The following is a 13,871-nucleotide window of genomic DNA, read 5'->3' on the forward strand; positions in this document are numbered from 1 at the left end:
TTGTAACTAGTTATTTTTTGGGGAGTAACTGTAATATTATTACTACTTTTGCTATTAGTTAATAAATACTATTACTATTATTATTACCGGTACTAGTAATGCGTTGCTGCCCAACACTGGTAATATGTATTTTATTAATAAGATTATTACAAATAATCAGCTTGTGTCCCATGTCATGGGAAACTCTACTGTGTGTAATAGTTTAACTAACTATAACATATTTCTTTATCCAAAAGTCAGTTAAACACAGAATAAAACACAAATATAAACAAATTCTTTCACCCTGATTTTTATGACAGTAAGGTAATCAGCTGATCCCTGTGCTGTGTGACAGAACTGATTTACAGTAATTAGTGGTAGAAAGCCTCTCAGTTTCTTCCAGCTCTGCCCAGAAGCAGCAGATGTCAATTTACACAATGCCACAATTCAAACCTCCGGTGCAAGTAGCAAAAAGTTCTACATGTGTACCCAATGCCTGGCTCATTTTCTTTTGACTCTCCAGCCTTCCTGTATCAGGAATATCGGGACACCTCCAAACAGCAGGAGATTGAGCAACGGCGGCAACTAGAGAACCTTCCCCCTGGGGTCACAGCAGGGACTGTGGTTTCAGGATCTGTCACGTCTCCCCCAACATTACAGCTGCAGCTGAGGAACAGCTCTCGCTCACTGAGCTTGTGGCAGAACCTGGATGTTGTGCAGGCCAGTGGTCTGCTCACCCAGCTGCTGCAGAAAGAAGTCATAATGCAAGAGGTAAGCAGTTGTGTGAGGGTGACTTGTTATTTGGATCGATACACCAATGCAAGAGGTAAGCAAGACCAGAAAGGTTTCAGAATTTAGGTGAAGCTGCCTCAGATAGAAGAACAATGAGTGTAATGGGTGTAGGGATCCACACTCAGTATTAATGTGTCCTTATAATTTGCTTTTCTGTCTAGGCCATGTTTGAGCTTGTTACCTCAGAAGCATCCTACTACAAGAGTTTGGAAATTTTAGAGACTCACTTCCTACATAACCCCATTTTGATCAACACTCTCAGCCAGTCCGACATGCATTTTCTCTTCTCCAACATCGAGGAAGTCATGAAAGCCAGTGAAAGGTAGGACACAACACAAATCAGTCTATGATCGAATGAAGGTCCAGTCCGGCAAAGAAGCTTTTGCTTCATACCCCTGGGTAATGGATGCTCTCTTAATATTTTCAGGTTCCTTATGGATCTTGAGCACCGAATTGAGAAGTCCATTTTGATTTCTGATGTGTGTGACATTGTTTACCACCACGCTGTGGAACACTTCAGTGTGTTCATCAAATACGTCATCAACCAGGTTTACCAGGAGAAGAACTACAGACGCATTTTGTGAGTACCTATTTTCTAAATACATCTTTTACAGTCTGGACTAGTAATGAGTTGAAAGTGTTTGTGCCCCTATTTAACAATGTATGCAAAAAATAAATACATTTCTTTGTATTCTTATATCCAAGTCTGATCAGCTTTTTCTGATCAGGTTTTTTTTTCTTTTACTTTTATAATCTTTATTTCCTGGTTCAGATGCTGGGTTTTCAATACAAACACTACCAAATAGGTATCACTGCTCTCTACTGGGTATTGCCTTTGATGTGTGATTGACATTTATTGGGCTGATTAGCGTTAAAGGTGGAGTCAGTCAGTCTGGAGAAAGCATGTTAATGTTTTAACTCAGCAGCCAAACAAATACACTCCTACCTTAAGTGCTCCCTTTAGACGCTCTGCCCCCTGATTTAATGGACGTGTCTTGCCACGAAACTTGTCCCGAATAGCCAAATATGACACGCTCAGCAAATAATAGATGCTCAGCTCGTCAGGGTGGGGCAACAAGGGACGGCCATACATCAGTGGGTTGACTGGGTACTCTACTAACTGCAGGGTTAGCGATTCGATTCCCCGGGTTCCCCTGTCCATCTGTCAAAGTGTCCTTGAGCAAGATACTAAACCCCAGGTTGCTCCGTGGGTGCCCACAGCTGCCTTCTCCTAGTGGATAGGATGGGTCAAATGCAGAGGACAAATTTCAATTCAATGTATGTAAATGCCATGCTGATGCTAAATACATTTCTTTGTATTCTTATATCCAAGTCTTATCAGCGTTTCTTCCACCCATCAATCTATCTTCAACTTTAAGCGACACGTGGCTTTCTGCTGGAGTGCCATGTTTCTGGTGGCCAGGCCTCATTGATTACTGTACAAGAACACAACTTTATCTCTGATTTGTGTGTCCATATTTTATGGAGAAAATATTTAAATAATTTCTGTTTTCCCTGCTCTGCCTCAAGTGCAACAGAACCATGGTCAGCGGCCTCCCAGGCCCCTTTTCCACCAAATTAATTCTGCTTCTTGAACTGGTTCCATTCAAGATTCTTGGAAACCATCATCATCAGAGGGCATTGCACAATGCACAGCAACCTCCTTTAGTTCCCAAGGTTCCAGCTGGGAACCAACCTTTTGGGTTCCAAACCAATTTATTTTTGGTCGAAATGCTCGGAACGGTTCTAACAGAGCCAGTTCCCTGTTGGTGTAAAAGGCACATCAGTGTATAGTCCCTCCCTATAGCTGTCTGTTTTTACAGGAAACCTGTAAATATGAGGAAGCAAACAGCACTCTGCTTTCTGTTTGATGTGGACAGCCATTTCCTGTTGAAGCCAGTGATGACAATTTATCTAAATATATTGTGATTTTTTTATATTGGACAGTATTTTTGTCTTAAAAAAGCAGTAAATTATAGAAAACAGCTGATCAGAACAATGGTGTGGCCTGCTCGACTACTAATGACAAATGCACGCTTGGAAAGAGAGGAACTGTGAGAAAGAATTAATATGCGTCATTTCTCAGACACTTCTGTTTTTTTAAGGCTATGAATGTCATCTCTTTTCAGAGGAGAACAGCTTTGTTTTTGAACATGACAAATGTGATGTGCAGGGTGTGGCTGACTATGAATATAATGCATTCGTCCCTCTTCATTAACCACATACCTGAGTGAGAGTATGACGTTCCCACGAGCTGCAGAGGGCAGGTGCCTCCGACAGGCAGACAATGAACGGGACCTCTGCCAGCTACTGGAAAAACCAACAAACAAAATGTGTTCTGGAAAAATCTCAAGGCCCGTGACTAGTTTATTTTGGAGATGCAGCACTAAGACAGTCAATGTATTGAATTTCATTGTTCATCTGCTGTTTAGATGTAAATGACATTATGCAAAGTCTATTCAGAAGGTTCATTGTAACAGTCAGATCACACTCATGAGGGTGTTAGGAGTGCCAAGCCTAATTACTTGTCACATAAAATCACATTAGTGGCTGAGCTCCAATGTAGAAATGTTTGTTATATCATCCTCTAGAGAGGACATGACAAAAGTGCAAAAAGCAGTGGCTAATTATTTTATGCTTGGGAGAAGAACAGCTGTTTTACTTCTCTCTCAGTTTTAAAGCACGTTTCTTCTTTATAAAAGCTGGTGGATTCTTAAGAGCTTTTCACTGCCATTCATTCCAGGACAGATTATTTACAGGCTGCATATCATAAAGCAAAGGCGATTTGCTCTATTAATTCACATTCACTAATAGAGGTACAAGGGGCAGCAACTTGTGTACATTTTCTCAGAACTCAGATGCATACCTAGATCCACCATACATGTTTAGGCCAGTTTACTAAAATTGTATTATAAAATGTATTATGAAATAGCAGGTTTCAATCAGTCTCTTAATGACTGTGAAGGATGTTGGATTGCTGTCAAGAAAGTCCAGAAAGACCAGAACCAATAATTCATTTATCCAAGTATCACCACAGTCAGAGCTACAGACCTCCATTGTTATTAATTAGCAATTAAGGGTACTGGAAACTCAAAGTTTTCAATAAGGAAACACTACCAAATAGGTATCACTGCTCTTCACTGGGTATTGCCTTTGATGTGTGATTGACATTTATTGGTCTGATTAACGTTAAAGGTGGAGTCAGTCAGTCTGGGGAAAGCATGTTAATGTTTTAACTCAGCAGCCAAACAAATACACTCCTACCTTAAGTGCTCCCTTTAGACACTCTGCCCCCTGATTTAATGGACGTGTCTTGCCAAGAAACTTGTCCCGCCCCTCCTCCACTGCGATTGGACAGCTGGATGAAAATGGACAGTGACAAGAGCAGCTTTTTTTTTCAATTCTGGGCGATTTTTTAACTCTGGACCACCAGAAAAAAAGCCAAATATGACACGCTCAGCAAAAAATAGATGCTCAGCTCCGTCAGGGTGGGGCAACAAGGGACGCCCATACATCAGTGGGTTGACTGGGTACTAACTGCAGGGTTAGCGATTCGATTCCCCTGTCCATCTGTCAAAGTGTCCTTGAGCAAGATACTAAACCCCAGGTTGCTCCGTGGGTGCCCACAGCTGCCTTCTCCTAGTGGATAGGATGGGTCAAATGCAGAGGACAAATTTCAATTCAATATATGTAAATGTCATGCTGATGCTTCTATTGCAAACAATTCAAACTTACGCTTTGGCGGACACAGCCCCTACTCTCATTCAAATAAGCCATCGAATAAGCAACATGCCATCACACAAACAGCATCCAAGACACAACCAAGTAAAAACTAGAGGGTGTTAGTAAACTTTTTACAAAAATATAGCGACCAAAGTAAGTAAGGAAAGAAGGTAACAGTACATAGCAGTTGCTGCTTCACAGCTAACATGCAGGGAGGACAATCCGGTTTCCCAGAGCCAGCACACCAGCTCCAGAAAGCGATACTCACAACTCTCTGGCTTCTATAGCGAACATCTAGCCTGGCATCACAACCTCTTAGTTCATTTTCAATTTCCAATGGGCATTATCATCAGGTGCAGACTGACAATTGGATGGACAAGAGTCGTGTCCCCAATTTGGAATAAGCTGATTTTTTGCTCAGTGGTTAGGGTTACGGTTAGGCTCCTGGCAATGAATTGAATTCTATGTAATGTCCCTAATAGTGACATGTGTGTGCAAGGGAGCTGTATGAGCAACTAAGCATTGTGTCTTCTTAACACAACTGTGTGTGCAGAGAGGGGAACCAGGCATTCCGGGAGACCATGGCTGCACTGGAGAACCATCCACGTGTCAGGGGTCTGTCCTTCACCTCCTTCCTAATCCTTCCTTTCCAGAGAATCACACGGCTCAAGCTGCTAGTACAAGTGAGTGTGCCAACATGAGTTCAAGTCCAGTAAAACGGCAGGACTCAGAAGTGTTTGATATAATATATATAACGTGTCGAAGTTGCAGTAATAAATATGTGTTTGGCAGACGCTTTTTGTTGTTTTTATTTGACTTTGTTTCTCTACACAGAATATCCTGAAAAAAGCTGAGGAAAACTCAGAGAGGGAAGCAAATGCTATAAAAGCACATCAGCAGCTGGAACAGGTGAGCATCAGTCAAGGGGCTGGGCCCAGGTCGGTGTAGACATAATGATATGACTCATTATGGTTCATGATTATTTACACACTGCGTTAATAATAATACACTTTATTTATGTAGCACTATTCTGAACAATGGTACAAGATGCTTTACAAAAGAAACATAACACCAGATGAGGCAGATAACAGAAAACAATAAAATGAGTAAGAACAAAATTAAATAGGAATAAAACCAGTACACATAAAAACACATATCAAATATTTCCAAAAGCTTTCACAAAAAGAAAAGATTTAAAAGACACTATAGAGAATTAGTGTGTCTGAGTTAATTATGCAGTTAGTTCTGTGGTGGGGGGAAACACACTGTGACCTGAAAGTAACCAGCAGGGCGCCTTATGCAGACCTCAGTGGTCAACAGGCCACATACAGGTCAATAAATCAGAAATGCATACAGGAGCAAGGCCGTTTAAGGCTTTAAAAGTGAGCAAAAAATCTATTTTAAATATTAATTAATGAATTTGTTACTTGTTTTGATAAAAAAAAAATTTACTACATTATATGCACAATGTTGTGTACTTGTTTATTTAATTTAGCTCGAGCCAGTTTGATTTTGTTGGCCCCTTTCAAAGTTCTAATTCCATGATCACTTTCTAAAGTTGTAAAACAAACAGCTATGCAGTGTTTTGGTGTTTGACAACCTTCCTCGTTTGTTTGTCATCTATCATCTATCTGAAGCAGTGCATCCCCACAAACTAAAACTAACTGATACAGGGTTGATTTCAGTCTGAAGGCATAGCAAAGCTTAATCATTCACTGTATTACTGCCAGACTACCAGCTGCCTGTGGGCAGTTCATAATTTTCTTACTCTGAATGGGTTGTATTGCTGCTTCTACGGGTTGCTGCCATTCAGGTTTAGAAATGGCTCATAAGGGTCTATCTAATTAGAATTATATTTCAGCAATAAATTAATTTGGAGGTCAGGTGTGATTGGTCTGTCCGGCCAGAGTTAATTTATAAGAACTTGTGCTCAGTTTTGGTTTTTGTCCAAGCACTGGCTCCACATAGCTTGCCATATTCAGTGTGTATTTACCCTGGAGGGTAAACTAATGGGACAGTTAAGAAAAGCAATCAGTGTCAAAATATTTATTTACAACTACTTGTGTCACAATCAAAGATTTACTGAGTCTGATGGTAATTTCCACAACTCAATTCTGTACAAAGAGTCAGTATTAGTTAGTATTAGTATTAGTTTGTATATGGCACTGTGCATTCACCTGCTGGCCCAGACGGACACTCATAATGATGACAATGAATATTACTGATATTTGCCATATCACGCATGTTTTATTATTACATGCATGATTTCTTTTTGTCATCTTATTTGCTGATTGGTTGATTCCACTGTTCATTTATTTGCATGCTTCTGGTTGTGGTGGATTACGTCGATCTCCACCATCAGATGCCTTTTGCACTTCATTTTGGATAATCTCAGATAACTCATTACATCAAGCCCCTGGCATGAATTACAAGTGCAGCTAGTGTTCCCTTGGAACTGAGTTCCAGGAAGTTAGCCTACTGAAATATGAAAATGCAACAAATGTGAAGTCTAAAATATGATTTTCTGCCAGATTCAGTTTTTTGGTTTATTATTAAAAACAAATATGCTAATACATTAATCTTCAATGAGAACAAAACATATGATATATTATATGATGTTCTAAGGTGTATATCTGTGTCTTCCTCAGATTGTAAAAGAGTGCAATGAAGGGGTGAGAAAAATGAGTCGCACTGAGGAGCTTATCAGCATTGAGAAAACACTGGAGTTTAAATCCAAGGTAAATTAAGTCTCTTCATTTTCAGCTGGATTGAAGTAATAAAGTTCTGTTTTCATGATTTCCAGGCTTTGTATACTACTACATACTGCATACTATTTTTGACATGTTTATTCTTCGTGTGCATCTATTCCTTAATATGGAGCCTTGCTATTGTGGCTGCAGTAAATTAAGAGAGGGTCAGGACAATCTGACATCAAGCAGTACAACAGTACAACATAAGGATTAAGGGGACCTTTTCAAACTATAGCTGTGTCCAAATTTGGAAACTATCCTCATCAAGTCTGGATTTTAAGACTAAATATGTCATAACTAAATAAGTCTGTCCGATTCCAAAGGTTTGAGAAATGAAGCTCTCTCTTTGCCATGCTTTGGACACGTTATTTATCCTTTGCAGCCATCCTTATTCATTTTTTCATTGATTGCCAGATGTAGAAGGCTAACCTTAGGCTATAAACAAACTAATTCAGTTTTTTGGAAATGTCCCTTGGCTGTTATAAATCGGAAATGACTGGGCAAGGCCAAACCCATTTGTTTGTAGAGTACCATTTTGAGTATCATAGAGTAGCATGGAATTTTTCCTGAAAATAGTGCCAATAGTGCTAGACTGGCAATCATGAAGATTCCTTGTCGTTTTCAGTTTTAACAGACTTTCAGAATTGACAGAATAATGAGATTATAAAAACCAACAGTACTCATCCTGAGGTTTATCATTGAGTTATGTTTGGCTCTTTGTGAAACTACTGTGCTTTATACCAATATATTTTAACGTCTTTTAACCCCTGTAGTCTGTGCCAATCATTTCCCACTCGCGCTGGTTGCTGAAGAAGGGTGAAGTGCAGCTAATGGCTGGGCCTAAGAGCACTAGGACCATGCGGAGTCGTAAGCTCTACCAACCAGTCTACTTGTTCCTTTTCAACAATCTGCTTCTGGTCACCAAGCGCAGCTCCAGGTAAGCACTTGGTAGAATCCTTACTGTGAATTCTTTGTGTTTGAACTCATTGCTTGTTTTGTCAGTCTGTTTACACTCAGCTGCCAGTTTATTAGATACACCTGACCTAATCAAAACTAATGCAGTGTAATATAGCAATATCCTACCTTCATAAAGGTTCTTAAGGTTCAGTTTTTGTTCAAATATATTTTATAGGGACTATAGAGACTTTATGATAATTATGGAATATGTAGTTTATGGTGCTGTGTAACTGTATTGCCTTAGAGAGCTGTTTCTGATATTTAGCCTTTCACCATGGATATCAATGGAGGGGACAAGATAATAGATACACCTATCAGTATAGCGCAATACAATTCAATAGCACCACAAACTACATCCTGCAAAATGACTACAATATGCAGTTGAATCAACAACTGTCAAATTTAGTTTAATTTATTTGCACAGTAATACAAATGGTTAAATAGGATTTTTCAAATTCAATCTTTCACAAGAGTTCCAAGGAATTTTGCATTAGATATTTGGAGAATTTCCATTCCATTAATGAACAGTTTGGCTTCTTCCTTGAAGAAGGATTTGCTTTTGTTGCAAAAGATCATCAAGTTGCATTTTTTTTTACATTAAGAGTGAGCTTGATAGATAGATAGATAGTAGAATAAGAAGATACGACAGATAGATTAGATATAGTTAGTAGATAGATAGTAGATATTTATTCATCCCCAGGGGAAATTCACAGTTTCCAGCAGTATCCCAAAACTGATAATAATAATAATATAATGATCAAAAATTGGGCAAATAAAAAAAAATTTATTTTTGGAAAAAACAAAACAAATATATATATAAATATATAAATAATAATATAATAACAGAGGGGTCCAATTAGAAGAAATTATAAGATAGAACTAATAGAATAAAGTAGAATAAATAGCCAAATAATGAAATATTGAATGAATTCAAATGAAAAATAGAACAAATTTAAAACAGTTTCAACAAAAACTCAACATTATAACCTTCACAAAGGTAAGATTTATGGCAGGAATGTTGCATTGTGACTGCAATTGTTTATAGTGGCAAGTGTATGTTTACTGAAAGCAGGAAATATTAATTCAGTCAACTTGTTATCAGCGGGGACAAGTTCCAGGTTCTTGACTCATGCACGCGGGCCATGCTGAGGACTGAAGATCTTGAAGACCAGGGTCAGCAACTGGCCAATGTCTTTAATCTTAAACTGCTGGAGAACCAAGAGGAGCGTCCAGTCAGCTACATGCTCAAGGCCGGCAGTATGTGAGTATTTGAAGCAGAACTAGCTTAGGATTCCACTGAGTTGTTGGGAATGAGATGTGGGTTAGGGGGTAATGACAGTTTGTTCAGGCCCAGTGAAAAGTTGAAAGGTGAAAGTTTCAGCAAATATAACAAAAAGTTATTTTCATAAAAGTTACCTACTGCAGCTTTAATGTACATAAATATAGTTGCTTGTTCTTTTAGCTCAGTGTTGTTGTTATTTGTAGTTTATTATGCAATGGTTTTACTGGTCGGCCCACTTGAGATCAAACAGGACTGTATGTGGTCCAGGAACTAAAATGAGTTTGATACCCGGGAAAGTAGTTTGCCCTATTGTAGAATTAAGAATAAAAAACTCAGGTTATAAAAAAATAATTTACATTTCACTGGTTACTAATCAATGGCATCGTGTGGACAGGAGTGATAAGCTTCGGTGGACGTGTGCTCTCACTCCTAACCGGCGCACACGCTTTATGTCTACCAGTGCCCACCAACCAGGTGAGTATCACACCAACACAGTCCTCAACATAGAGACGTGGAGATTTGAACTTAAACTGTCTGTGATGTTTATCAGACTCTCCACAGGTGCAGTGTATTCAGTCATACTCATCTCAGGAGCCAGATGAACTCTCCATTGAGATGGCTGATGTTTTGAACCTCCTGGAGAGAACAGACGATGGTTCGTAGAGGCACAAATTTGTTTTTATATCCCCTTTGTAGACCGTTACTCAAAAATGAATTATTTCCTATAATTTTCTCTTCATGTCTCCTCTCTTTCTGTGTCTTCTGTATTCCAGGCTGGATGATGGGTGAAAGGCTCCATGATGGCGAAAGGGGCTGGTTCCCTAGTCGAGTCGTAGAGGAGATCCAGAGCAAGGAGGTCCGAGCTCAGAACCTGAGAGAGGCCTTTAGGATCCAGCAGGCCCAGGAAGGTGGAGGAGGCCCGCAAACTGGAACCAGGGTTGGTTTAAGGCCGGGGAGACGTGTCCCGAAGGTCTCCAGTTTCTCCAATCCTTGGACTGATCAAATAGGGGAGAGCAGTGAAGTAAAGCAGTGAATTAGTAACAGTGACACATTCAAGTGTCACATTCAGGGCCATATGCACTAAGAGAAAAAGAATCAGGACTTAATTCCCATACTATGACATCCTGTCACTTTGATTTTCACTTAGCAGTGAATGTGTAGTGTTTTAGAAATCCTCAGTTTTGGTCTCTGGGACAAATTATTAAATAGTTAATAACCTTGTACAAGCAATGCTGCATGTCTCATATAAACGTGTGCAGAAGGTCTTTAGTAGACCCACACAATGTGGTGTGTAATGCATGGAGGTTTGGAGCTGTGTGTGGGGATGGCAAGAACCTTAAATGTTCTTGTACAGTTCTGTAACCATCCCTCAGTTGCATGGGCAAGTTTTAAAACTTTTCATGTGTTAATTTCATTGTTCAATACTAAATTATACCCTACACCCACAGCATAAACAGTTAAGTGTCTAATAAAATAAAACATTAAATAGTATTAGTATAAAAAAACACAAATGATTAAATGAATGAATAATATTCAAAGTGCGTCAGCTAAAGTGACATATGAGTATGAAACACTGACAATAGCCAGACCTGATTTCTGGCTATGAAAGTGTGAAAATCACATTTAAACACATTATGGAGAACAGCAGCAGTGGTCAGCTTGGCTTCACAGCAGTTACAACAATGACAAGTTTACACAGTGGCTACAAAAGTTTCAGGACATCCATAGAAATCAGCTGTGTAAATACTACTAATGTTATGTTGGGTTAGGGTTAAGCCTTTTTTGTGCCTAAAACTTACCAAACTGCAATCATTTCATATCTACAGTGTCATATTGTAGATATAAGTCAAACAGTATACCAAACATGACCCCAACGTACAACAATTAGTCGATTAATCAATTAGTTGTCAAGTATTAAATTATCTGCCAACTATGCTGATAATGAATTAGAATTTTTGTTCAAAATTCTCTGATTTCAGCTTCTCAAATGTAAGTATGACAGTAAACTGAATATCTTTCTTTATCTATTATATCTATCATTCAGGTCGAGTGGGTTTAATTACCACTTACCCCTGGAACGCTGGTGAGTTAGCTATCTAGTCAGTATAGCAACAGTGTTCTGCTTTCATACACTTGACTGTGTCCATGAACAGAGCTCTGTGCTGGTTTCACATCATTTAGATTAACAAATAAACTCAGACAGGAACTAAAAAAAACTACCTGAGGACAATCGTTCTCAACAAAAAGTCGCTCTGTGCATTCAATTGTCCATATCTCTATTTGCTATATATGTAATACTATGTAATATTGCATAGTATTACATTGAGATTGATAGCCATCAAAAAAGGCAAACCCTGAAAACACCACTGACAGAAATGGTTCTTTGCAGCATGCTCTGCTGTCCATCATTACATACCTTATGTTCTAAAAGGCCGGGTCAAATACAGCAGGTCCCACTTATTTAACACGCAGAACACCATGAAAACCATTCATTTTTGTGAGGAGTTGCAAAAATAAGATTATAATTATAATTATATTTATTTGTAGTTTAAAGTTCAGTTATTGTGCTAACTATTAATAAGTTACATTTAACCTTCCTATGTCTGCTCCTCTGCTGCATATTAGAAAAGCTTCATTTAGGTCTACATGCAAAATAACATTCCATAATCATCCAATAAACAAATACACAAATAAAAAGATGTATATAGTAATGTCATGTACTTTTAGTCTGATAAACTCCTCACTTATTTTTTGTGGTAAATAAAGGGATGAATAGTGTGGTATACCTGCAGAGCTACTTAGATTGAAAAGAAGATCTACTCCGTTTTTACCCTCCGATTGTCGAAAATTAAAACAGTCCTTATTTGTAGTAACTAAACTAACAGCTTTTTTCTACCTGCCATGAACCCAAACTGACCGCAGTTTCTGCTATCAAACTCCAAACTAGTTTCTACGCCTACAGTGTTTCATACCCAAAGGAATTTGACTATAAAACTGTTGAAGGAGTACAAACACACACACACAAGGGATAAATCCTGTAATAGCAATTTAATGCCAAATAACTGCAGTCTGTCGTAACTGTATAGAATGTAACACTATGAACAACTACTGTATGGATCAGCATGATTGTAAAGCCTGTGTGTCTTTAAATACAATGTACAGTAATGCAAACATTTGATGTTTAAACTAATAATTATAAACTGTTATTTCATTTTGTAAGATGTAAATTATTGTTCATAAAGCATTAATCAGAGATGTGCCTGACTTTTGCTATTACTTGCTATTTAGTTATTTTCTCTCCCACAAATTCAAGATGCACAGCCCTTTTAACGCCACAGTTGGAGGCAGGCATACATGTTATTCTGCCTCTCTCTCCATATTTGAACAATGCATCAGAGAGTGAGGGAGAATCACCTGTAGGAGACGTGGCTTTGTGGCTACATATTTTGTGTTGCGGTGGGTGTCAGCATACGTTATAGACCTCAGAGTCTGGCCTATTTCGTCACAGTTAGGGAGGGGCGAGAGGATTCAGCTGAACCAAACTTTCAAATCTGAGCAGAGACAAGCTCATTCTGTGCAGTTTTTATGAGGCATACTAGTACCAAAACAATATAAACTACTATTCCAAAACGAAACCAAAAAAACACCCATATTGCCTCCAAAACACACATTATTTCTTTTGTTGGGAAAATTACCTGTACTACCTTCATATGCCAACAAGACTTATTTATTTACAGCAAAAAAAACAGAAACAATATTGAGGAGTTCCCTTTTTAAAATTGTCACAAAAAGTTACTCTAATGTAAGTTGGGCACCGCACAGGGACAACATTCTCTATTAATGGGTGGATTTAAATTAAACCTATTGACAGCAGCTGTTTACAGTTTGAAATTTCAATATGATTAATTTATTAATCCAGGACATGTCCTTCAGTCCACATGGCAGGCAACAAAAAACGTAAGCCCCTTTGCAGCAGAGTTTCCTGTTCTTGTATTTCACACATTCAGCGTCAGTTGTAACAACAACTTGCGTGAGAGTTTACTGGTACCACAGAGTGAGCTTGCTGCTCACAGCTTTCTGTCTTCTGAATGTCAGTGAACACTGAACTTCAATTTAGAAACAGCAATTAAAGTGTGTTCGATATTGAACTCTGGACTTTTGTAGGTCGCATTGGAACTCCACAGATTCATTTGTTCATTATGTGGCTTACAGGTCCAGTGTGTAACATTTAGGAGGATCTATTTTCAGAAAAGGAATATATTATTCATATGTATGTTTTCATTAGTGTATCACATGGAAATAAGAATCATGTGTTTGTTACATTTGAATGAGCCACTTTTATCCACGGAAGCCGTGGGTTGCATTGCAGGTAGGTTGCCGTGTTTCTA

General features: G+C 38.6%; 1 protein-coding gene across 1 annotated transcript in view; it reads left to right on the forward strand.

Annotated features, from left to right (window-relative positions):
• Positions 1-11,178, forward strand: part of ngef (neuronal guanine nucleotide exchange factor) — a 26,229-nt gene extending 15,051 nt beyond the window's left edge. The window contains exons 5-15 of the mRNA XM_035679355.1: positions 503-750; positions 933-1,093; positions 1,199-1,351; positions 5,048-5,177; positions 5,329-5,403; positions 7,143-7,232; positions 8,018-8,181; positions 9,304-9,462; positions 9,878-9,957; positions 10,034-10,138; positions 10,257-11,178. Of these exons, the coding sequence (XP_035535248.1) occupies positions 503-750; positions 933-1,093; positions 1,199-1,351; positions 5,048-5,177; positions 5,329-5,403; positions 7,143-7,232; positions 8,018-8,181; positions 9,304-9,462; positions 9,878-9,957; positions 10,034-10,138; positions 10,257-10,516 (1,625 nt within the window). The 3' untranslated portion in view covers positions 10,517-11,178. The remainder of the gene's footprint in view (positions 1-502; positions 751-932; positions 1,094-1,198; positions 1,352-5,047; positions 5,178-5,328; positions 5,404-7,142; positions 7,233-8,017; positions 8,182-9,303; positions 9,463-9,877; positions 9,958-10,033; positions 10,139-10,256) is intronic.
• Positions 11,179-13,871: the final 2,693 nt, after the last annotated feature.

The sequence above is a fragment of the Morone saxatilis genome, unplaced genomic scaffold, assembly GCF_004916995.1.
Source record: "Morone saxatilis isolate NCDOM2014 unplaced genomic scaffold, NCSU_SB_2.0 Contig8, whole genome shotgun sequence".
Classification (NCBI taxonomy): Eukaryota; Metazoa; Chordata; class Actinopteri; family Moronidae; genus Morone; species Morone saxatilis.